Source organism: Macaca mulatta, chromosome 15 (genome assembly GCF_049350105.2).
Source record: "Macaca mulatta isolate MMU2019108-1 chromosome 15, T2T-MMU8v2.0, whole genome shotgun sequence".
Taxonomy (NCBI): domain Eukaryota; kingdom Metazoa; phylum Chordata; class Mammalia; order Primates; family Cercopithecidae; genus Macaca; species Macaca mulatta.
In genome coordinates this window covers 8181778-8205455 of record NC_133420.1, presented here as the reverse complement: position 1 = coordinate 8205455, position 23678 = coordinate 8181778, and the positions used below count along the sequence as shown (strand labels likewise).

The following is a 23678-nucleotide window of genomic DNA, read 5'->3' as shown; positions in this document are numbered from 1 at the left end:
TTTTTGTAATTTCAGGAGAGACGAGATTTCGCCATGTTAGCCAGGCTGGTCTTGAACTCCTGACCTCATGCAATCCGCCTGCCTGAGCCTCCCAAAGCATTGGGATTACAGGCGTGAGCCACCGCGTCCAGCCTGTATTCATTTGCTTAAAGAGGTCTGCAGATTGAATGTGCTTTCTGCCTCTCCCGAATCTAGACCTGCCCTGACATAAACACATCCAAACTCCTGGTGCAGAATCCCTGGCTTAGGTGAGGCAGGTCCTGGGCACTGTCCCCGCCAGCACTCCCGCCCCCGCTCACCTCCATCCTCGGCCCCCTTCCCCATGGCAGGACCTCCTAGAGCCTGGTCTATCCCTCTCCCCTTCTGGATCGGGGCGTTCAACCGTGTGGCTCCTTCAGCTGGAAATGTGCTTCCCTTCTTTCTGCTTGACTGCTCTGAGACTTATGCCAAGCCGCTTCTTTAGAGGGCCTCCTCCCTTCCCAGCCTGAATTAGGCATCGCCTCTGCCGTCAAGCCTCTTCCCCCAGCCTAATGTTCACCACCTATCCCTGTAATTGTAAAACCGTCAGCCCCAGGGCAGGGGCAGTCGCTGCCTCAGTCACTATTGTGTCCTCCGTGTCTGGCACTATCCCTGGCACGTGAGGGATGCTCAACATTTTTCCTAAATAGACAGCAGGACAAAGGAATGGATAAAACCAGACCCTTCCCAATCCACGTGGCCCAAACAAGTGCCTTGTGCAGGTCTCCTAAGCCCGCAGGATCCCTGGAAGGCTGTGTGCCTCTTGCTACGGATGCCCCGTCTCTGATCCACCCAACCCTCCTCTGCCTGCACTTCGTACCCCGAGCAGGGCGTGGGCTCTTCAAGAAGCCCATGTCTGGCTGCTTCTTCCTGTTCCCCTGGTCTCCCAGCCGGACCCCTGTCTGCCCACTTGGGGTCACTGAGCTGGGATTCATTCAGGCCGCTGGCCACCCCGGGCTTGGCAGAAGGGGCGTCTGTTGTCCTCAGTGTGTGCCCTCTCCTCACCGTCCGCTACTGTCCCTGGCCCCCGGCCCCTGCGATCATGCCCTCCATTGCAGCTGAGCCCCATGGTCAGGCGGGCCCTGCTGCTTCACTTCTGACTCCTCATTGTCGATAATACCCTATTAAAACTTGAAAATACATTTTCTTCCTGCCGATCTCTTTCCTTTTCATTTAGCAAACATTGATTTTTTTCCCCTCCTGCAGATGGAATAGAAATGAAATCACACACGTCTCTTTGGGGTGATTTAGTTGTCAGAGCCGGAGGCAGTGGGCAGATGCGGGCTGCTCTTGTCACCTCATCCACGGGTCGCTTCGTGACCTCCGACAGTCGTCTGGCCTCTCTCCTCTGCTGTGTCTCCCCACCCCCAGCTAGAAAAGGAGACCTTGGTGCCCCTGGCTGGGCAAGCAGGAGGCCCCGTTCACCAGCCAGAGGAGCCTCCTGGAGAGGTTCGGATAAAAGCCTCTGTTAGAAAGCCCAGCTCAAGGTTGTGTCAACACCAAACACCGTGAAGTGGCAATTATCCAATTAGCTTGATCAGTGTAGACAGCACTGCCAGCTGCTGCTCTGCACAGCCCATCCTGTCCGTCTCCCGAGCTCAGACAGCTGTGCAGGACCTGAATACTGGACGCAAGAGGCTGGGCCTCCAGGTACACCCGGGCTCGCCCTCTCTGGGCCCTGATTTCTCCACTTCTTGTTTGGGGATAATAAAGACTTCCTCACAGTCTGTGGTGAGGATTCATGGGCTGGCCTCAGCGCAGCCTCTGGGAGACAAGAGGAGCAAGTGCTTTGATGGTGACCACTTGGCCAGTGGTGTGGTGTAGGCCAATTGATACTCAGGGCCCCAATGCTTCTCTCAGGGTCATTGTGGGCAAGCCACATTGTGACCTGGTTTCTTCTTTGGTTCCAGAGGGATTCTGACAGCACTGGCCTCAGAGATGCATAGGCACAGGGTTGGTGCCCCACAGTGAGGGTGACTGCCATGAGGGTGATGATGATGGTGATGATGACTATGGTGGTGATGATAGTGGTGATGATGGTGCTAGTAAGGAAGATGGTGGTTATGATGTTGATCGTGGTAGTGATGATGATGTTGATGGTGATGACAGTGGTAATGATGTTGATGGTAGTGCTAATGGTGATGATGGTGGCAATGATGCTGATGGTGGTGGTGATGGTAATGATGGTGGTGGTGATGATAATAATGGTAATGATGTTGATGGTAGTGATGATGGTGGTGATGGTAATGATGCTGATGGTGGTGGTGATGATGGTGGTAATGATGATGCTAGTTCTGATGGTGGTGATGGTGGTAATGATGTTGATGGTGGTGATTGTGATGGTGATAATGATGCTGATGGTGGTGATGATGGTGGTAACGATGTTGATGGTGGTGATGATGGTGATGATGGTGGTAATGATGTTGATGGTGTTGGTGATGGTGTTGATGGTGGTGGTGATGATGATGGTGATAATGACATTGATGGTGGTGATGATGATGGTGATGATGGTGGTAACGATGTTGATGGTGGTGATGATGGTGATGATGGTGGTAATGATGTTGATGGTGTTGGTGATGGTGTTGATGGTGGTGGTGATGATGATGGTGATAATGGCATTGATGGTGGTGATGATGATGGTGATGATGGTGATAATGATGTTGATGGTGGTGGTGATGATGATGGTGGTAATGTTGTTGATGGTGGTGATGATGGTGGTAATGATGTTGATGGTAGTGATGATGGTGATAATGTTGCTGATGGTGGTGATGATGGTGTTGATGGTGGTAATGATGTTGATGGTAGTGATGATGGTGGTAATGATGTTGGTGGTGGTGGTGATGGTGATGATGGCGGTAATGATGTTGATGGTGGTGGTGATGATGGTGATGATGATGGTAATGATGTTGATGGTGGCGGTGATGGTGATGATGGCGGTAATGATGTTGATGGTGGCGGTGATGGTGATGATGGCGGTAATGATGTTGATGGTGGCGGTGATGGTGATGATGGCGGTAATGATGTTGATGGTGGCGGTGATGGTGATGATGGCGGTAATGATGTTGATGGTGGCGGTGATGGTGATGATGGCGGTAATGATGTTGATGGTGGCGGTGATGGTGATGATGGCGGTAATGATGTTGATGGTGGCGGTGATGGTGATGATGGCGGTAATGATGTTGATGGTGGCGGTGATGGTGATGATGGCGGTAATGATGTTGATGGTGGCGGTGATGGTGATGATGGCGGTAATGATGTTGATGGTGGCGGTGATGGTGATGATGGCGGTAATGATGTTGATGGTGGCGGTGATGGTGATGATGGCGGTAATGATGTTGATGGTGGCGGTGATGGTGATGATGGCGGTAATGATGTTGATGGTGGCGGTGATGGTGATGATGGCGGTAATGATGTTGATGGTGGCGGTGATGGTGATGATGGCGGTAATGATGTTGATGGTGGCGGTGATGGTGATGATGGCGGTAATGATGTTGATGGTGGCGGTGATGGTGATGATGGCGGTAATGATGTTGATGGTGGCGGTGATGGTGATGATGGCGGTAATGATGTTGATGGTGGCGGTGATGGTGATGATGGCGGTAATGATGTTGATGGTGGCGGTGATGGTGATGATGGCGGTAATGATGTTGATGGTGGCGGTGATGGTGATGATGGCGGTAATGATGTTGATGGTGGCGGTGATGGTGATGATGGCGGTAATGATGTTGATGGTGGCGGTGATGGTGATGATGGTGGTAATGATGTTGATGGTGGTGCTGATGGTGATTGTTGGTAACGATAATGATGGTAAAGAAGCTGATGGTGGTGGTGATGATGTTAATGGTGGTGGTGATGATGTTGATAGTGATGATGTTAATGGTGGTGATGATGATGATGTTGGTGGTGCTGATGGTGATTGTTGGTAACAATAATGATGGTAAAGAAGCTGATGGTGGTGGTGATGATGTTAATGGTGGTGATGATGATGATGTTGATGGTGATGATGATGGTGGTAAGGATGTTGATAGTGGTGATGATGATAATGTTTATGGTGATGATAAAACCCCTTTCTCATGGGTTCACTGTACAGCCAGCCAAGGAAACAGACTTGTCAGAGAGCCCTTCCAGAGCAATCCCTCTCCTATTGAGAGGTGGAATCTAATTCCTCTCCCTGTGAATCTGGGTTGGCTCTGCAGCCTGCTTAACCAACAGGATACAGTGGAAATGATGTCACATGATTTTTAAGCCTGGCCAGAAGAAGTCTTGCAGCTCCCCTTCTGAGCCTCTGGGACATTCTGGGAGCCCTGAACTGTGACACAGAAGGTTGACTACTCTGAGAACACCATGCTGGATAGGCCATGTGCAGGAATTCTGGGTGACAGTCCCAGCTGAGCCCAGCCTTCTGGTCACGCTGCCAAGAAGCCAGACTTGTGCAGACAGCCCTGTTAGAGCCTCCAGACCAGCTGGCTGCCAGCAAACACCACCCAGTGAGCCTCGTTTACACCCCATGGAGCAGAAGCAGCTGGATGGACCCCATGGGATTCCTGACCTACGCAGTTGTGAAATGTAATGAAACGGCTGCCAGGAGCTACTAAATTTGGGGGCAATGTGTTCTATGACAATCGGCACCAGAACAGTGGATCTGATGGTTCTGGCCTCAGCCACCTCTTAGACAAGTGCCATGGCCGCCTGGCTGAGCGTTACAGGCTTAAGCCCCGACCTGGGCCTTGTCCTGCTATGGGGTCCACAGTTTCCAAACTGTGGTTGTTTTTTTAGACAAAGAGCCATCCAGACCTCTGACTTCTCAGCATGGGGGAGGCAGGCATGTTTTGAGGCTGGCACTTACAGAGCTGTACCAAGCCGTAGAAGAAAGGCCGTGAAGGTCGTGTGTGGCCCCAGCACAAAGTGAGCCAAGAGCTGCTCCGGGGCCCTGGTGGAGCATGGTCACTCCAGAGCAGGGCAGCCCTGGAAGATGAGGCAGGCTGGAGGGTGCCACCCAGCAGCCCCAGGGGACCCCATGCTACCTACAGCTGGGGACTTTCTCCTGCCAGGCCTGCCAATGGGGAGTCACCACAGGGTCCTGGTTGCCCGGGGCTTCCCTGAGAGGAAAAGGGGCATGGGCAGTGGAGAGTGATCAGAGTGGGAACAGAGCAGCCTGCCTGCCCCAGAACCTGCCTGAGGGAGGAGGACTTCCTCTCCCACCCATTTCATTTGCAGATGAGAATCTCGGGGTTTGGACTTTGGAGACTGGACTGAAGTCACGCTCCTGGGGCCGGAACTTGAACCTAGGTCTGCCTGATCCACAAGCCCGTGCCCTCTGTCTCTTCCCAGGATCACCTCATAAGAAATTGAGGGGTTTATGGTTACAAGGCAGGGTGCTTTCTGAAGCTCTTTTCCTCCTCAGAGGGCTCAGTTTGGTTATGGCATGGAGCACAGCCCATTGATCTTGGAGCTAACTGAGTCCCGCCCCTTTCAGTGATTAACTCCCCCCACCTACATCGGGTGAAGTTCAAAGTCTTCTCTGATCAGACACACCCAGTACAAATAGCTAATTGTATTTTAGGTGTTGGGGTGGGGCGTGGAGCGGCCAAATGTCAGAAGGCTTAGATGCAAGGCCAGGGAGCCCGGTACAGCCCACTGCTTGCTGTTTCCTGGGGGACAGGAACATTTTTTAAAGACTCACAGGAGCTGCTTGTGGCCCAGATACAGAGCCAGACCTTGAGCAGGTGAGGACAGTGGAGAGTACGTTGATGCTGGGACCTGGGATCCCAGTGATTTTGATTTTTGACTGCCCTCAGGCCCTCAACTCACATACTACTGGTGTGGATGCTCTTGCCTCTCACTCCAGCTGTACCTAGCACTGACAGCTCTAGCTTCTACCAGAATTCCCTCCAGGGTTCTGGTTCTGAGCCCTGGACCACACAGCCAGTCCCTCCCGGACCACAGACTCTCTTTTTAGGCACCCCAAAGTGTCTAAATCTGTATGGTTGCCCTGCTTCTTTGCTCTGCTTATGCACTCTCTTCCTGCCTTCACCCAGCACCTGCACCACAGACACCTGCACCATGGCACCTGCACCACAGGGACATATACCACAGGAGCAGACACCACGGGAGCCCCCATCATGGAAGCAGACACCACAGGAACCCACACCACAGGAGCAGACACCACGGGAGCAGACACCACAGGAGCCCACACCACGGGAGCACACACCACAGGAGCCCACACCACGGGAGCCCACACCACGGGAGCAGACACCACGGGAGCCCACATCACGGGAGCCCACACCACGGGAGCAGACACCACTGGAGCCCACACCACGCGAGCAGACACCACGGGAGCCCACACCACGGGAGCAGACACCACGGGAGCCCACACCATGGGAGCCCACATCATGGGAGCAGACACCATGGGAGCCCACACCACAGGAGCAGACACCACAGGTGCCCACACCATGGGGACACCACAGGAGCCCATACCACAGGAGCAGACACCACATAAACAGACACCACAGGAACAGATACGATGGGAGCAGACACCACGGGAGCAGACACCACGGGAGCCCACACCACGGGAGCCCACACCACGGGAGCCCACACCACGGGAGCAGACACCACTGGAGTCCACACCACGGGAGCCCACACCATGGGAGCAGACACCACGGGAGCAGACACCACGGGAGCCCACACCACGGGAGCAGACACCACGGGAGCCCACACCACGGGAGCAGACACCACAGGTGCCCACACCATGGGGACACCACAGGAGCCCATACCACAGGAGCAGACACCACATAAGCAGACACCACAGGAACATACGATGGGAGCAGACACCACGGGAGCAGACACTACAGGAGCAGACGCAACGGGAGCAGACCCCATGAGCACCCACACCAGTGGTGTCCAATGTGGCTCCCCACTCCCAATCTTGGGAGCTGATGCTCACTGAGCCACTGATCTCTCTCTATGATACATCAGAGTAGACCAGACGGGCTCTTATATCCTCCCTGTTTTACAGCCAAGGAAGTGAAGAATTGGAGAGGGGAAGGCACACAGCTAACAAGTAGCAAAACCAAAGCTGGAATCTCCAGGGCCCACAGAACCTTCTGTCTTGCTTCCTTTGGTGACATATTGCAGGAGTAGGGGAGGAAAGCTCCACTCTGAGGGCACCTGCTGTGAACACTCACATGCAAGTCTTTCTGAGAACACGTGTCCTAGCGGTGGATGGTTGGGTCATATAGGAGATGGATATTTAACTTTTAAAAAATTACCATTTTTTCCCCAGAGTGATGATACCCTTGTCTAGTCTTGTGACCAGTATAGAAGAGTTTCAGTTGCTCTATATCCTCCCCACCACGTGGAATAGTCAGCCTTTGATTTTAGCCATTTCAGTGGGTGGGTGGTGATATTTCATGGTGGTTTTAATTTGCATTTCCATAATGAGTAATAATGTTGAGTGTTTTCTGTGTGCTTATCGGCCGTTCATATATCTTCTTCTGTGAAATGTATGTTCAAATCTCTTGACTGTTTAAAACTTGGTTGGTCTTCCTACAACTGTGCTTTAAAAGTCCTTTATATATTCTAGATAAAAGTCCTTGTATGGGGCCGGATGCAGTGCCTCATGCCTGTACTGTCAGCACTTCGGGAGGCCGAGGCGGGAGGATCACTTGAGGTCAGGAGTTCAAGACAGGACCTGGCCAACATGGTGAAACCCTGTCTCTACTAAAAATACAGAAATTAGCCGGGTGTGGTGGCAGGCGCCTGTAATTCCAGCTACTTGGGAGGCTGAGGCACGAGAATTGCTGGAACCCAGGAGGCGGAGGTTGCAGTGAGCTGAGATCATGCGGCTTCACTCCAGCCTGGGTGACACAGTGAGACTCTGTCTCAAGAAAACAAACAAACAAACAAACAAACAAAAAAACACAAACACAAACTCCTCAGTGTGATATATGTCTGGCAAACATTTTCTTTCAATATGTGCCTTGTGCTTTTATTTTTACTGGTATATTTTGTAGAAAAAAAGTTTTTAATAGTGACAAAGTATAATTTACCTTTTAAAAAGTGTCATGATTTTTGTACTCTAGCTTACAGTCCTTTACTAGAGATTGCAAAGCTCTCTTTCTATATTTTCCTCTAGAGATTTTATAATTTTAGGTGTACATTTAGTTCTATGGTCCACTGCAAGTTAATTTCTGTGTTTCATGAAGGGTGGATATTTAATTTTTATGCGGATATTTAGTTGACACGGCACCATTTGTTGAAAGCTTTCCTTTCAACCAATTTTCTATCAAATTGCCTTGGCACCTATGTGAACAATTGATTGTACATATGTGCGTCTGTTTTTAGGTTCTAATATAGTACATTCCTATTCTATATATTCTATACATACATATGTATGTGTGTATGTATATGTGTGTGTGTGTGTATATATATATAGCCAATAGCAAACTGTCTTGATTAATGTGATTTTATAGAACGTCTTAAAATCAGGCAGGATAAATCCTCCAACTTTGTTCTCTTAAAAATTTGCTTAGACTATTCTAGATTATTTGCATTTTCATATAAATTTTTGAATTAGACTGTCAATTTCTATGAAAAATCATGTTGGGGTTTTGATTGGAATTGTATTGAATCAAATTGGGGAAATTGTCATCTTATCTGATATTTAGCCCTTTATCGCATGAACATGGTATGTCTATATTTACTTGTGCTTCTTGACTCTTTTCTCAGTACTATCTTGTTCTTTTCAGTACAGCATTCCTGGACAAACTTTGTTAGATTTGCACCTAAGCATTTTACTTTTTTTGTGCTATTTAAGTGGAATTTTTAAGATTTTATTTTCCAATTGTTTATTCCTAACAGATAGAAATAAAATAGATTTTAAAAATATTAACCTTGTGTCTTGCGACTTTGCTAAATTCATTTACTGGTTTTGATTGTTGTTTTGTGCATTCCCTGGGATGTTCTACATAAATACTAATTATATCACCTGCAAATAGAGACAGTTATACTTCTCTTCTGGGCTCTACGTATTTTATTTCATTTTCTTGGCTTGTAGCAATGTCTAGGATCCCTGGTACAATGTTGAATAGGAATGGCAAGAGAACATCCTTGCTTGTTCCCAATCTCAGGGGAAAACAAGTAAGTTTTTTACTGTTAAATATGATGTTTGCTGTAAGGTTGTTCTGTTTTTATTTTATATATTCTTTTTGTCAGTTTGAGGAAGTTTCCTACTATGCTTAGTTTTCTAAATGTGTTTAGTATAAATGGATACGGAATTTTGTCCATGGCTTTTCTGAATCTTTTAAAATAATCGTATTTTCATATACTTTTTCTCCTTTCATCTGTCAATACGGTGAAATCTATTGACTGTTTTTTGAATGTTAAAGCAACATTGCATCCCATTGGTCATGAGGTATCGCCTTCTTAATTTAATGTTGGATTTAATTTGTCAATATTTTGAAAAAGATCTTATTACATTTTTAAAATGTTTTTCTTAAATGTTTAATAAAAGACTTGAATGATTGATAGAATTCACCAGTGAAACCATCTGAGCCTGGAGTTTTCTTTTAGGAAGGTTTCTGATAACAAATTCAATTTCTTTAATTGCTGTAGGGCTGTTCATATCTTCTGTTCCTTTTTGTGTCGGTTTTGGTAAGTTGTCTTTTTCAAGAAATAGTAGAATTTCCTCTACATTGTCATGTTTTTGGCACAAAGTTGTTTTTAGTATTCCCACATATCTTATTAATGTTTATAGGGTCTGTGATGACAATCACTTTTTCATTCCTGAAAATGACGATTTTTGTACTCTTTCTTTTTTCCTTGACCATTCTAACTAAGGGTTAATCAATTTTGCTATTTTCAAAGAACCAGTTTTTGCCTTTGTCAACTTTCTCAATGGTCTATTTGTATTTTATTGATTTTTTTTGCTCTTATCTTTATGATTTCCTTCCTTCTACTCACTTCTGACTTAGTTTACTACTTTTTTGTTTGTTTGTTTTTTGAGACAGGGTTTCACTCTGTCGCCCAGGCTAGAGTACAGTGGCACGATGATAGCTCATTGCAACCTTTAATTCCTGAGCTCAAATGATCCTCCCACCTCAGCCTCCCAAGTAGCTGGGAGTTCAGGTGCATACTACCATGCCTGGCTAATTTTTAAAAAGTTTCTCAGAGACAGGGTCTCACTATGTTACCCAGGCTGGTTTCAAAATCCTGGGCTCAGGTGATTTTCCCTCCTGTGCCTCCCAAAGTGTTGGGATTACAGGAATGAGCCAGTTTACCCAGTCTCTTTTTTTTTTTTTTTTTTAAAGTCATCTTAAGGTGAAACCTTAGGTCATTGATTTTAGATCTTTCTTCTTTTCTAATATAAGCATTTAATGCTATAAAGTTCCCTCTAAACACTGCTTTAGCTGCATCCCACACATGTTGACATGCACGGTCATTTTTCAATTGCAATTTTATTCCCTATTTTTGGAGAGGGCAGGCTAGATCCAGAGGCCACGTATGTGGTATCATTTCCAGGCACTAGGGCAGAAATAGGCCCATGATCGGGTGAATTCTTGCAGTGCTGGCCTGCTCTGGGAGCACTGGGTCATATCACGGATTCCTGTACAAACCCCATTTCCCTTGGGCTCCCTCCACCCCAACGTCTCAGACCTCACCAACCTCCTCTCAGCAGCCCTTCCCAGCCTCAGAAGTTTCCAACAATTCCTGACTCCTCTTTGGAGCAGGGATTAGTGCCTGTGGGGGATCTATACTGCCTGCCCCAAGCCTGCCTGCAGCCTGACCCTCTCTCTGTCCATTCATTCTCTGCTGCTGTGGCATGACCAGCTAGCCCTGTCTTGTCACACCCGTTGTGCCATTGCTCCAGGCCACTGGTCCAACCCACGTGGTGCCAGAGTCTATTCCTCTCTCTGGACCTCTGTTTCTTCCTGCATGAACTAGCAGTCTTGGTCCTCATGGCTGGCATGAGTCCCGTCCTTCTCCTCACTTGGGGATCTTTGTCTCCTCCTCCCCTAGGCTGGCACTTGGTAATCACGGTGGCAGCACAACCCACAGTGCTTTGGTCTCCTCCTCACTCTGGTCCTTGCAGAGACTTTATTGCCCCATTATACAGATGGGGAAAGGGGGTTTGGAGGTGCTGAGAGCCTTGCCCAGGCTCATGGGCACATGACTCATCTACGGAAGCATGGAACATGCAGGACAGGTCTCACTGCTGCCAAGAGTTGTGGCTTCCCAGTAGCAGGGGCAGCTCTTGGTAAGCATCTAGAAAGTTGGCTCGAGGTTAACATGGAAGTGGTGCTGGTGTCTGCTTGTTCTCGCTGGAGCTGCTGGCTGGGCCCAGGGCTGGGCCCTCTGCTGTCAGAAGGAGTGCCTTCTCCTAAAGAGGCCCTGGCAAAGGCACAGGCCGGGGAGGCTGGCTCAGAGGTCTGGGACACATGGCTTGAAGGAGAAGAGTCGGCCTCCTTCCTTGGCCACACAGATGAAATCTGGGGCGTGTCTGGGAGTTCTCTTCCCCTCTTCCCACAGTCAAATTCTAATTTTATTAAAGCAAAAGTACATGATTTGCCGTAGATGTGCACTGAGCTCTGCTTTTTGGCCCTACAACTCCCCAGGGGGTGCCACTACGGGTGCCCATTTTACAGGTGAGGAAGCTGAGGCTCAGGGCCGAGACTTGTCCCAGGACACAGCCAGGAGGTGGTGGAGCCCAGATCTGCCCACTTCCATGGGCCAAACCACAATTCCCTTATCACATGGGGCTCCAACCCATCTTGGCATACCCTGGAGAGTGCTGGTAACCGAGGCATGGAGGCCTTGCCCTCTGAGTTCCATTTCAGAGGGGAGAAGCCAAAAGTTACCTGAGGCCAGTGGGGACCAGTCTCAGTCCCCTCGGAGGTAGCCACAGCATGGATCTCTTCCCAGGACACACTGGCAGCCCCACACAAAGGCCTGAGAGCACGCTGGGGGGGCAGTCCCAGCGTTGTGGGCACCGCCTGCCAGGACCCAGCAGACCCAGCACACCGGTGAGAGGGTCCACCTGAAAGGGATAACAGACTTGTTCCAAGTCAGCAGCATCCTCTGAAGGCTTCGTTCACCCAACATAGCAAGGACGTTCGGCAGGTACACAGGACACCTGACCTGCTTCCCGATGCTGACAGCAGCCTTCACGGAAGGCCCTGCCACCGAATCTGGAAGGAAGGAGGGTGCCACCACGGCGCTCATTCTGGGCCTCCTGGACGCGGATTTAACCTGAAGTGCTTAGCAGGCCCCACTGGTTCTGCACCATAGCACGGCCCCCAGCAGTGTGGGGAGGGCCGTCTGGCCAGGCCGTCTGTTCAGCACCTTCGCCTGCTGGACTGAAATCTAGCTTAGCTAGGAGCAAGGCTGACTGTAAAAAGAGAAACTATTCAGAGCAGCTCAGGCTGGTGGTCCAGGCCTGGGGAGGCGACTCGTGCTAATTCCTCTTCAGACGCCGAAGGGGGTAATCACAGGCGTGGCAAGGCGGAGAAATCCTGTTAGTCCTTTGCTCCCCAGGGCTCCTGTCGAGTGGCTCCCCGACAAAGCAGCTCCAGGGCTTCCTGAGGACAGCAGGCTTGAGGCAGGCGGTGTGGACCCCCCACAGGCACTAATCCCTGCTCCAAAGCAGAGTCAAGGGCTGGGCGGCAGCCTCCCTGGGCTCCAGAGACTGCTGGAAGCTTCTGAAACTTGGAAAGGCTGCGAGGCCCTGCACACGGGGTGGCATGGGCAAGTCCCTCCCTTCTTCTGGAGCCTCAGAGTTCCCATGTGCAAAACTGCGGGGAGGGGCGGGGTCGGGAAGAGAAGACCTCCAAGGCGGTTAGGGGGGTCTTGGGCATCTGAGTCTTGCCCAGGGCAAGGGCTCTGCATTGCTCTCGGGTCCTCTGGAAGGCAGTTGGGGCAGGGTGAGGCCCCTGGCTCTTCTTGGGGGGCAGGGCACCGTGGCCCCAGCAGCTGAACTGGCCTGGAGGGTGCTGGGGTGGGTGTGTGTGGCAGCTCCCCAGCTCCTCCCCTGAGGAGGTCAGGGTAGCTTTGCCCTCTTGGAGCCAGCCCCGGCAGCTTCCCAGGCCCCAGCGGCACAGCAGCGGGAAGCAAGTCAGCCCCCTCTCAGCAAAATAGAGCCAATAACGGCACCATCTCTGCTGGGGAATGAAGCGCCTCAGGTGGCCACACTGGGACGCACCACCCAAGTGCAGGTCCCTCTGGGCTCAGAGCCCCCTTTCAGCAGCCCCTCAGCCTGGGGATCAAGGCCCTTCCAAACCTGGGCCACCCCAACCTCCGAGAGGCTCCCCACTGAGCACCCAAAACACCTGTGACCCCACACCCTGCCAGTGCCCTTCCGCTGCCCACCTGGCCCCATGCCCGCCCTTCTCTCCATGGACCTGCCGCCTCGACACCTGGACAGAAGGCGGCTCTGGTCCCTCATCTCCTGCTCTGTGAGTGTCTGGTCACCGTGGCAGCCATAGGTTGGCACCCAGAATCTGTGTTGGACGCCGGTGCTTCACCTGGTGCTTCCTGGTGTTCCCCTCCTCTGCCCTGTTCCCCTCCTCTGGCCCGTGTTTCCCTCCTCTTCCCTCCCGTTGCCCACAGGAGGTGCTGCAAAGCCTGCGTGGCATTGGCGGGGTGCTGGGGTCCGGAGGAGACCAGCCAGTCGGCTGCGTTGGAAAGAGACGGACCTGAACAAGAGCCAAGCGGTTTCTGCATCAGCTTTTAAAACCACCAAAATGAGCTCACTTGTCGTGCTGTGGTCCAAATATTTTGGCCATTTAGATGCAACCTTCTGTGCTTCTGAAATGAGGTGTATTATTAATCTCATCCACCCAGTGACAGGGTGGGCAGATCAGACAAGGATCCTTGCAGCAGGATGGGGAAGGGTGAGCATGTTCTTATCGGTGCAAAGCTGACACAGGGTGTTTCCAGAATGACAGTGATGGAGTGCAGCCTGCCTGGGGGAGGGGTGGCTGGGAACCCCCTGTGATGAGGAGGGCATGGGCACGGGGGTTGCTTAGGGAGGAGAAGAGAGGCTTCTAGATACACGGTTACTGGCTTCCAGGATGTCACATGGGGTGACACGGCAGGGGGTTTCTGCAGATGGGCTTCTGAGATAGGGCGATACGGCCAGCTGGGGTTGGCTGCAGGCTCTAGGAGTTAGGTTCCAGATGGATTTCAGACGGGACTTTCTTGCTAACCCTACTTTTTTTCTGATTATAAAAGTAATAAAGACTCCTTGAGAGAAGGAGGCAAAATACAAAGGAGAGTGTGAAGCCCCCATCGCTCCATTAACGTTCACCAGTGGGAGGGCGGGAGGTGTTTTCCTTCCAGATTTTTGTGTATACATTTATAACCGGCATCCTTTTGCGTGCAATGTTAACTGCCTTTTGTTTTCACTAAGCCATGTATTATTTTGAGCACCCATTTTGGGGGAGTAGACAGCCTGCACCGTGGTCAGCCCGCAGACAGGCTGCACGGATCCAGGCACCTCACAGGCTCCGAAGCCCACGAAGTGACCCCGCCCACGATGTCAGAGGAAGAGCGTGCCTGCTTGGCTAATGTTTCTTGGAACCTGGAGAGCGGAGAGGACCCGTGGCTGGACTGCTGTGTGTCGGGGGCTCTTGAGGCCAGCCTGGTGGCCACCTCCTTGGCACTGCCAGTTGCAGGGGCTAACCACCTTGTGACGGACAGCCCGCTTCCCCCAGGATCTCTTGGCTCTTCCTCTCTGCTGAGTTGTGACAAGGTGTGGGCTTGGTGAGGCGAGAGCTCTCCTCTCTTCCAGTGTCCATGTGGTCACTCTGACAGCAGGAATCCATACTGCCCTCAGCCAGCTCACAGCAGGAGTCCATACACCCCCCAGCCAGCTCACAGCAGGAATCCATACCCACCCCAGCCCCCTCACAGCGGGAATCCATACCCCCCCAGCCAGCTCACAGCAGGAATCCATACCCCCCCAGCCCCCTCACAGCAGGAATCCATACCCCCCCAGCCCCCTCACAGCAGGAATCCATACCCCCCCCAGCCAGCTCACAGCAGGAATCCATAGCCCCCCAGCCAGCTCACAGCAGGAATCCATACTGCCCTCAGCCAGCTCACAGCAGGAATCCATACCCACCCCAGCCCCCTCACAGCAGGAATCCATACCCCCCCAGCCAGCTCACAGCAGGAATCCATACCCCCCAGCCCCCTCACAGCAGGAATCCATACCCCCCCAGCCCCCTCACAGCAGGAATCCATACCCCCCCAGACAGCTCAGAATGGCCCTGGGGCCCTGCTGGGAGGCACTTCTGTTCCCCTCCTGCCTTTCTGAGTGTAGAACTTCTTAAGAGCTGAGATCCAGGGTCCAACCCAGCCAGGTGCAGCTCATGGTGAAGAACCCTTCAGGCAGCTCCGTGCCCGTGGGCTCCGGGTAGCGACCTGTCATCCCATCCGTGGATGGACTTGGCCAAAACGGCCCTGGACCCACCCAGAAGATCAGGGACAAGTCTATCAATGCCAGGCCAATCTGGAAGTTTTGGGCCATGCTTAAATTAGTTAAGGCTGGGGCCCGGCCACGGGTAAGCTTGCCTTTCGCACAACTGCTGGACTCCCTGCTGAGCATGACCACAGGCCACGGGGCTGAGATGTTCCCTGATGCCTTGGAAAGCCTTGCCCTGGCCGGTCTGATGATTCCATTCATTAGGATGTTTATTGAGTGCCCATGCAGGGCTGGCCGGGGCTGGTGACTGTCCAGACATCTCATTCAAGTCACACGAGGGTGCTGCAGGGTCAGTCCTTTCAGAGGGAGAAACTGAGGCCTGGGGTCTTGCCCATTGGCCCACGGGGGACTCGGGATCAGAGAGCTCCGACCCCTGGGCCCCTCAAAGTCCAAGATGCCCTCTCCCAACACCTAGCAGGGTCTAGCATGGATACACAGGTGCGATTAACCTGGAGAACACCACATTTTTTTTCTCAAACACTAAATATCCCCAATCACAACAGCAGAACTTCAAATAGCAACCGTGCCACAAAAGCAAAATGAAGTCAGCTGACCCCTGGGGTGCAGAAATCAGATGGAGTCCAGTCCTCCCTTGGCTGCTGGCAGGGCAGGGGGAACCTGGGGGATGCTGGCTTCCTTTCCTGGGCGTGTAGAGCCCTCAGCTGTTCCTATAGCCCTGAGCTTCAGCATTGCAGGCCAGAGACATGGGGCTGGGGCCCTGTGGTTACTTCCAGGGTTGGGTGGTCTGCAACTCTGTGGAATCTAGTGGGTGCCTCAGGGCAGGGGCCTAGTGGGGCAGGCTCTGCGGCCCCCAAGTGGCTTCAAGCAGGGCATGGCACCCCCATCTGACATCCCCTTTCCATGTTCAGGGGATTCTGGGAAAAGGCCTGGTAATTAAACCCTTTTAAAGCCCACTGGCCCTGGGCAGTTGTCCAGGGCATGGGACCCAAGGCCTCCTGGTCCGATCTCCCTTTGCCTTTTCTAGGTCTCTGTCACCCCTGGGCAGGAAGGGACAGTGATGATGGGAAGGAGGTGAGGACAGGGTGACGTCAGCCAGCCCACTCTGAGAGTGCCTGCTGCGTGCAGGGGTCCAGCAGGCTCTGCGGGGGGAGCAGGGGAGCCTGAAACCCAGGGATCTTCTGCGCAAGGGAGGCCCCAGCAGGAAGATAGCAAGTCCCCGGAGTCTTGGGTGGAAGGCGGAGGGTCTGGTGAGAGCCCCACACATAGGTGCTCCACTGGCCAGCCCTGCAAATGAAGCAGCAGGCTGGGAACATGGCGGGCAGGGGCCCAGGAGGATGGGGCCAGGCCTACAGCTTAGAAAGCAGGCACAGATGCTTCTTTTGGCTCCTCAGAGATGCTCTTTCAGTCCAGCCAACGACCTGCCTACAACAGTTGTGCCTCCACCCCGAGGAGTGGCGCTGGGGCCAGGCTGCGGACCCCTGGCGCTGGAGGGCTGCAGGCGGCTGGCCGTACTCCTCCTGGGTGATCTCATTTCCAGGGCAGCCCCTCCCCTCCCTGCATCTTAGCTCAAGCAGCTCCTTCCTTGGGGACCCTCCTTAGTGGGAGAAACAAAGGCCAGTTGTCACCAGGAACTGGCGATTCATCAGCCTCTGGCCTGGACTGCCCCTCAGGGAGTGTGGTGGCTGTCTGCTGGGGGCTCGGAGCTGGGGGCTGGTAGGGCAGGAGCTGGTGGGGCAGTGATATGGGTGGGGTGAAAAGTGTCCCCCCCATTCTAAACTTCGGGGGAAAGAAAAAATATTTTAAAAGTGCTGCCCACCCTCTCCGTCCAGCAGAGATTTTTCTCAGTGTTGTCTTTGGTGCTTCCTACAGCAAGGCTTCCCAGGCTCCCTGGTGGGTAAATGCCCCTAAGCCTTCAAGGGGCCTTCATCCCTGGGGCCACAGATTCATTTCCTGATAGGTAAACCGAGGCCCTGGTAGGGAAGATCATTTTTTCTAAGTACAGAAGGACTGAGATGTCAACAGGTATCGTGGTGGCCCACTAGGACTTGGAGAGAAGCCACTGACCTGGGGGCCGAGCTGGGCCCCTTGAAAATAGTGTCTGGGAGCATTCTGATCCCACAGCTGTGCCTAGTGGGGAAGGCGGAGACTGGAACTCCCAGTTCCTGCTCTCAGCAAGCTCTGACCCTGGGAAGACACGACCAGCTGAGAGCTAGAGGCACACGCAGGTTGCTGTGGGGTGCAGAGAAGCCAGCCCAGGGAGTGTGTGTGTGTGTGTGTGTGTGTGTGTGTGTGTGTGCGTTGGGGGCTGGGGGTGGAGATGGGCAAACTGCTGAGGGCCACATTGGAGCTTAGGCAGCAAGGAATGCAGAGTGGCCAGGTGTGGACGGCCTGCAACAGCAGTCTCTCCTGTGCTAGCCTGGGGGGCTCTTGTGGGAACAGCTCGGTGCGGGCGGGCAGGAGGGAGATGACGAAGGGAAGGGAGGGAGGGAGGGCCTGGTGAGTTTTGCTCAGGAGTTTGGACTTTATCCCAAGGGCAGTGGGCAGCATGAAAGAGTTTTTAAACTGGGAGTGCCAGGGTTGGGGGCAGGGGGTGCCTCCTGCTTAGGCCAGGAGAGGCTGGGAGCAGGCTGACGGAGACGGAGAGGGGGCGGGGACCCAGGCCTTCAGGGACCTAGCCACACGTGGCTGTCCTGAGGCCTCCTCGGGGAGGATGGCAGCCTCATCGGACCCTGAGCTGCAGCCTGGAGCCACACCAGGCCCTCCACGAGCCAATGAGTGGAACAACGTGTGCCGGGCTGCGTCTGCCCCCCCCAACTTGCTGGCAGCGTGGGGGCGGAGGGAGCCGCATTTTAAAGTACAGTTTCTTTTGATGCAAGCACCAAGGGGCGTTAGGCAAACTCCTGGGCTCGGTTCCTCATCCTTCAATGCAAAATGACTCTTCTTTACGGTCCCGTCAATAACCGCTGCCATCTCCCCGTCGCCGCAGAGGCCACATAGATCATATTTAAACCACATTGGTGGATGACAGAGACGTACGGATATTTTTAATCCCAACAGACTATTACGGTTCATATCATGTCTGTCAAATAAATATTATGAATCATTTCCCGTTATCTTTATGGGGGCCGCTCGACTACATCAGGGGGACCGGGCTCGGGGCCTTCCCGCACATCCATCCGCCTTGTATGTACACACATGTGCAGGGGGAGATGTATGGAGAAGGTGTCGATAATAAATGCCCCCGATAAAACACATAATCTCCTCGCCTGATGGGCATCTAGGGGTGCACGGTAGAGAGGCGTCAGGGAGAGGCGTGCCACCTTTAGAGCCAGGGAGGCTGGGCTTGGCCCCAGGTTGGGAGCATTGGCCTCTGTGTGTCTCCTTAGCTGTTGTGAGACAGGTTGTCATTCTGTTTCCCTGTAGTCATATTCTTATTTCTGTGATTAGCTGGTTCTTTTCTCTATCTTGTAGAAGAAGAGACTGATGTCTTGAGAATGCCCTTGTCCAAGGGCCATGTAAGAGTTGGTGGCAGAGCCAGGCTATGGCCTTCTCCTCCTGGTACCTTCCCCAGCACCCTGTTTTCCAAGTCTGTTACCTGTGTCCCTTCCCCCTGGACTTTGGTCTCACCTGGCACCGGCTGCTCAGGCCAGCCGACCTGCACTGTGAGAAGCGGGGAGGTGGTGCGGCTCATTGGAGGCTGGGGGCGGAGGTCAGCGGTTGTCTGGGGGCTTTCCTGGGGGTTCTGACCACTGACCTCAGCCCCGTGTCTGGTGACTGCGGTGCCAGAGTCACCGCGTGGTCTGGAGTCAGTCACTGCTGCTCTCGGCCTCAGTGTTTCCATCTGGGAAACGGGGAAACTGGAGTCTTGGTCAGCCAGGGTGGGGTTAGAGGGGATGGTGCCTGGCAGTGTGCAGCAGACTGGCACCTCGGAAACCTCAGGTTCCTCCTCTGCGGACTCTCAGAATGGCTCTCGCCCTTCTTTGAGCATCTGCGACTCCTCACAGCTGGTGCTGGGATTTGGTGGGGCTCTTTGGTGGCTCCTGGAGGGAACCCACTGTCTCTTGTCTGGAGCTGCCCTGAAATCCTGGTTCTTCTTTACAAACCAGCTCCTGTCCCCTTAAGCCTCACTCACCTGAACTCTCTGGCTCAAGTGCCCATTCAGCTCTCCAGAATTCTGGAAGCAAGACCCCAGCTGATGACGGAGGTGGCAGTTGGCCTTCAGAGGACCTCACCTTTCTCTTCCCCGGTGCTGGTTTGGGTTTGGGGCGTGCAGGGCCAGCCAGCTGACTGCTGCCAAGGCAGATGCTGTCAATGGTGACTGCCCTGCAGGCCTGCAAACATTTTACCAGAGGCCCAGACCCAGGAGCAGAGGCGTCCTCTTCTCTTCCTCTCCCTCCCCTCCTGTCCTCTCCTCTCCCCTCCCTCCTATCCTTTCTCTTTCTCTACACTCCGCAGAACAGGCTGGAGCCCAGGTGTGGACAAGTGGCTTGTGTGTTTCCCTCTAGACTGATGGAGAGATGAGCTATGATGGAGAAAGGGGGTTGGGGCTGGGACCTCTGGGCCTACTCCCAGTTCCATGTGGCCCTGCCTGGGGCCCCCTGCCTCTCTGAGCTTTCCGCTCTACTTCCCAGCTCGAGTCATCATCAGTCACCAAAGACAAAAGGTGTTGGTCCCCAGAGGAGCCACAGCGGAGGTGAGAGTCCCCGTAGGCCGAGGTGCTTGGGGACAGATCAGGCCACCTTGCCCAGGAGTGCCCAAGCCCTTGGCCTGCCTCGTTGGAGGCCAAGCTCCCCAAACTCCTGTGAGGTCCTGCTAGTGACCAGCTCAGGACCACATAGAGCCTCTGGAAGCAGCTTAGCACCCCGTTGGTGTCCTGGGAACTTCTGGGAGCAGTCCACCCAGACGCCAGCTTCCTCAGGCTCAGCCAGCACAGACACCGGCCTTTAAAAATATTATTCAACAAGCAATTTCTGGGACTGTTTACAAGACTGAGCCGAGACAGGCATACGAAATAGGCCAAAGTACCTTAAAAAGCATCCTTCAGGGAAATTAAAAAAAAAAAACAAAAAAAGACCCAAACAAAAAAACAGAAAACAAAACCTTCTTAGATCACAGGTTGTGAATAAATGGATATTACTATAAAAATAGTTTTGGCTGTAGCAGCACATGGTGGGACGGCTGGGGTGTTTTTTTCCATGGCTGGCTCAGACCTGGCCATTTCATATGGGGCAGCCACTATCCCGGGAGGTTTCGTGTAGAATCATTTGCACCAAAAAGTTCCAAACTGAGGGGGAGGATAAAAAATAGTGGCCGCAGAAATAACAAGCGGCATCGTCATTTTCCATCAAGGACCTGGTGTGTTTTCGGCGGCCGAGCACCCAGGTCCCTCTGCCCCATGGAAGAGAAAGGCAGGGCTGAGAGCCACTCACTGTCTGTGGGCACAGAGGTTGGATGTGAGCCCAGATCTGCAGGACTCCGGACTCCGTGCGCTCTCCACGTGGTCTCTAGAGCAGGGGATGACGCCTTCCGGTGTTCCTTAGGAACAGAGGGCCCTTCTGGAACCTTCAGCCTTCCCAGGAGGAACCCACGTGGAAATCTGTCTGCGTGTGCCTCCCCGACTCCAAGCACCAACAGCTCCTGAGTCTTGAGTTTTCGGGGACAAGGAGTGAGATGGGGGTGGGGTGGGGAGTATAGCGTGCCACGCAGCCCACTGTTGGGAGGTGACCTCAGACACTTCAGCCCAGCCTTCCCACCACTACCTGGCGTGTCTTGACTTGCCAGCTGCGACCTGCTGCTCCTTCCCTCCGCAGGCCGCTGCTCGGCCGGCCCTGCTGCCTGGGCGGCCACTGCCTGACGGAACCTCCCTCCTCCAAAACCTGACTCAAGAACCAGTGATCCCAGAAGGCTGGACAAGGCCTTCCTCTCCCAGCACTGAGCACAGGCGAAGGGCCTGCCTAACTCAGCGTCATTTCACCATCATCATCATCATCACAATAACCGTCACACCGAGCTCCTCCTCCTGAGGGCCGACTCTCCGTATTATCTCATTTAGTCATCTCAGTGAGTCTGAGGAGGGAGTAGTTGTCTCCACTTTACAGATGAGGAAACTGAGATACAAGGAGGGAAGTGACCCAGCCAGGCCACACGGTTGATAGGAAGTGGACCTGCAATCTGGCCTAGGCCTTGTCCATCTGGGACCTCCCCCCTCCACCTGAGTATAGTCAGAATGGGGCCAAAGCAGTGACAGAGACAGGCCTGGAACCGGCCGGGCACATTTGCGCAGTGTATGCTGGTGCTTATGGGGGCTCTTTCTCGGTCCTATCCTATGTTTGTCGCCCCCTCCCTGGCAGGAGAAACTGTTTTAGAAGGGTAGCGGGTTGGGCCGGCATGCCATGTGCAGTGGCAAAGTGGGTTTGTTGTGGCTGTGATCACAGTGGGTGAAGACCAGGTGTCAACCTCATCCCGGAGGGAGGCGGGCAGGCTGTCTGTTGGACAGGGTGTGTAAGGGGGACAGAGTGGCCTTTGGTAGGGGCCCAGGCATCAGTGAAGAGGGGGAGGAGGAGAGGGCTACCTTGGCCTCTGGCTGTGCTGGGGGTGGACTGCCCAACCAGGGCACTCCTGTCCCAAGTGGAACCAAGACCTCCCACCGGGACAGGCCACCGGACCCCTTGTGGAATCCAGCTCCAGGTGGCCCGACTTGAGGGGCACCCAGGCAGCAGGACACCTCTCTGGTCTTGGGCTGTTATCTCTGGGCGGTGTCATGCCTGTCCACACGCGGTCATCACCTCCTCACCTACCTCCCCATTGGCGTCCCCTGACCCTGGCCACCACGTGTAGCCTGCGTGACTGGTCAGCCCCTGTGCCTCGCAGCCCGGGCCCTTAGGTCTAAGCGGGCAGCAAGCTCGCGGTGGGGGCGCGGAGCGTGGGCGCGGCCGGGCGCCTCGGCGCCTGCTCAGGAAGGCTGGGCTTGGCGGCGCGCAGGTACCTCACACCCAAACCCGAATTCCAGCCGCCTGAGACGGCGGGCAGCGCGCGGCGCGGAGGAGGCCCCAGCTGTCCCGGGGCAGGAGTGCTTCCTTTCGTTTTCAAACAAATCTGGAATTTAAAAGTCAGGCAGAGAACTACCCGGGGTATAAAAATAGCCACCGGCCACAAAGTCTATGTCCAACTCCGGGCAGCGCCTGCCCAGCCTGGTGCCTTTGAAGAGGGGTCCAGGAGTGCGGGTTGATGAGGCGGCGAAGCGCGCGCCCCTCCTCGTTCCCGGTGGGCTCATGGGTCTCTCCGTGGGGGCAGGGCGTGAAAGTGGGGGATGGACCGGGGGGGAGCGTCCGGAAGACGAAACCTTCCCCGGACGAGGAGCTCGTCCTCTGGCGTTGGGGCTCATCGCCACTCCCGGGACTCAGTTTCCCCACGTGTCCGCAGCGGCGGGGTGCGAGGTACCGGTGCCGCGGCCGTCCCGCCCCACTCTGCGCCTGCCGGGCCCGGGCCAGGGTCCCCGCGCGGCCACCGCCCGGCCGCTTTGTGTGGCCGCGCAGACAATGGCCCGGCCGCTGGGCTCCCGGCCCGGCTCTCCGCCTCCTCCGGGCCCTGTGCGTGCGAGTGTGTGTGTGCGCGCGAGTGTGTGGCGGGCTCGGGGAGGGAGTTCTGCTCCCGCCCCCGCCCCGCTCCCTCCGCGCCCCGCCCCCTCCCACGCCGCCTCCTCACGGCTCCCGGGAACCCCTGGCGGAGGCGAACTCGCAAGTTTGCAGGGCGCTCGCAACTCGGCGGCCGGGCGGGCGGCGATCGCGGGGCGGCGGCGGCGGTGGCCGAGGGGGCGCGCTCCGGGCGGGGCCGGGAGGGCGGGGCGCAGGCCGAGCGGTGGCGGCGGCGCTGCGCCGAGTCCGCGCCCGTCGCGGGCCCCCCGCCACCCCCCCGCCGGCGCCGCAGCGCCGCGGTCGGAGCGGGGCGCGGGCGCGCGGCGGCGGGGGCGCGGGCCGGGCGCGCGCGGCGGCGGCGCGCAGACACAAGTAGTTTACATTGTTGGGCGACTTTTGCAACAACTCGCCGCGCCGCGGCCTCCGCGCGCCGCCGCCGCCACCGCCGCCGCCGGCTCCCCGCCGCCCGGGCCCGGGCCGGCCGCGCCGGGGGCCGCCGCGCCCGCCGCCCGCTGCCTGCGCCGCCGGCCGGGCATGAGTTAGTCGCAGACATGGACACCAAACATTTCCTGCCGCTCGGTGAG

At 54.5% G+C, this 23678-nt stretch overlaps 2 protein-coding genes across 5 annotated transcripts in view; both read left to right on the top strand.

The window, feature by feature from the left end:
* Positions 1–5604: 5604 nt before the first annotated feature.
* On the top strand, positions 5605–9329 carry LOC144334684 (uncharacterized). The gene is made up of 2 exons (XM_077966001.1): positions 5605–5744; positions 6057–9329. Exon 2 carries the CDS (start codon positions 6141–6143, stop codon positions 6897–6899), a length of 759 nt encoding a protein of 252 aa, XP_077822127.1. The 5' UTR covers positions 5605–5744; positions 6057–6140; the 3' UTR covers positions 6900–9329.
* Positions 9330–22467: 13138 nt separating this feature from the next.
* RXRA (retinoid X receptor alpha) overlaps positions 22468–23678 on the top strand; it is a 120570-nt gene continuing 119359 nt past the window's right edge. Inside the window, exon 1 of one of the 4 annotated variants that reach the window (XM_077967177.1) lies at positions 22468–22590. Coding sequence is in view for 3 of the 4 variants with exons in the window: in XM_077967157.1 (XP_077823283.1) it covers positions 22770–22896 (127 nt within the window). In the remaining variant the exon portion in view is untranslated. Of the gene's footprint in view, positions 22724–22767; positions 22897–23440; positions 23674–23678 lie in introns of those variants that run through there. The other 3 variants (XM_077967161.1, XM_077967157.1, XM_028834625.2) reach the window with 3 other exon arrangements.

Excerpts from the sequence above, each read along its gene's own strand:
- LOC144334684 (XM_077966001.1), top strand. The coding sequence starts at position 6,141 with ATGGAAGCAGACACCACAGGAACCCACACCACAGGAGCAGACACCACG.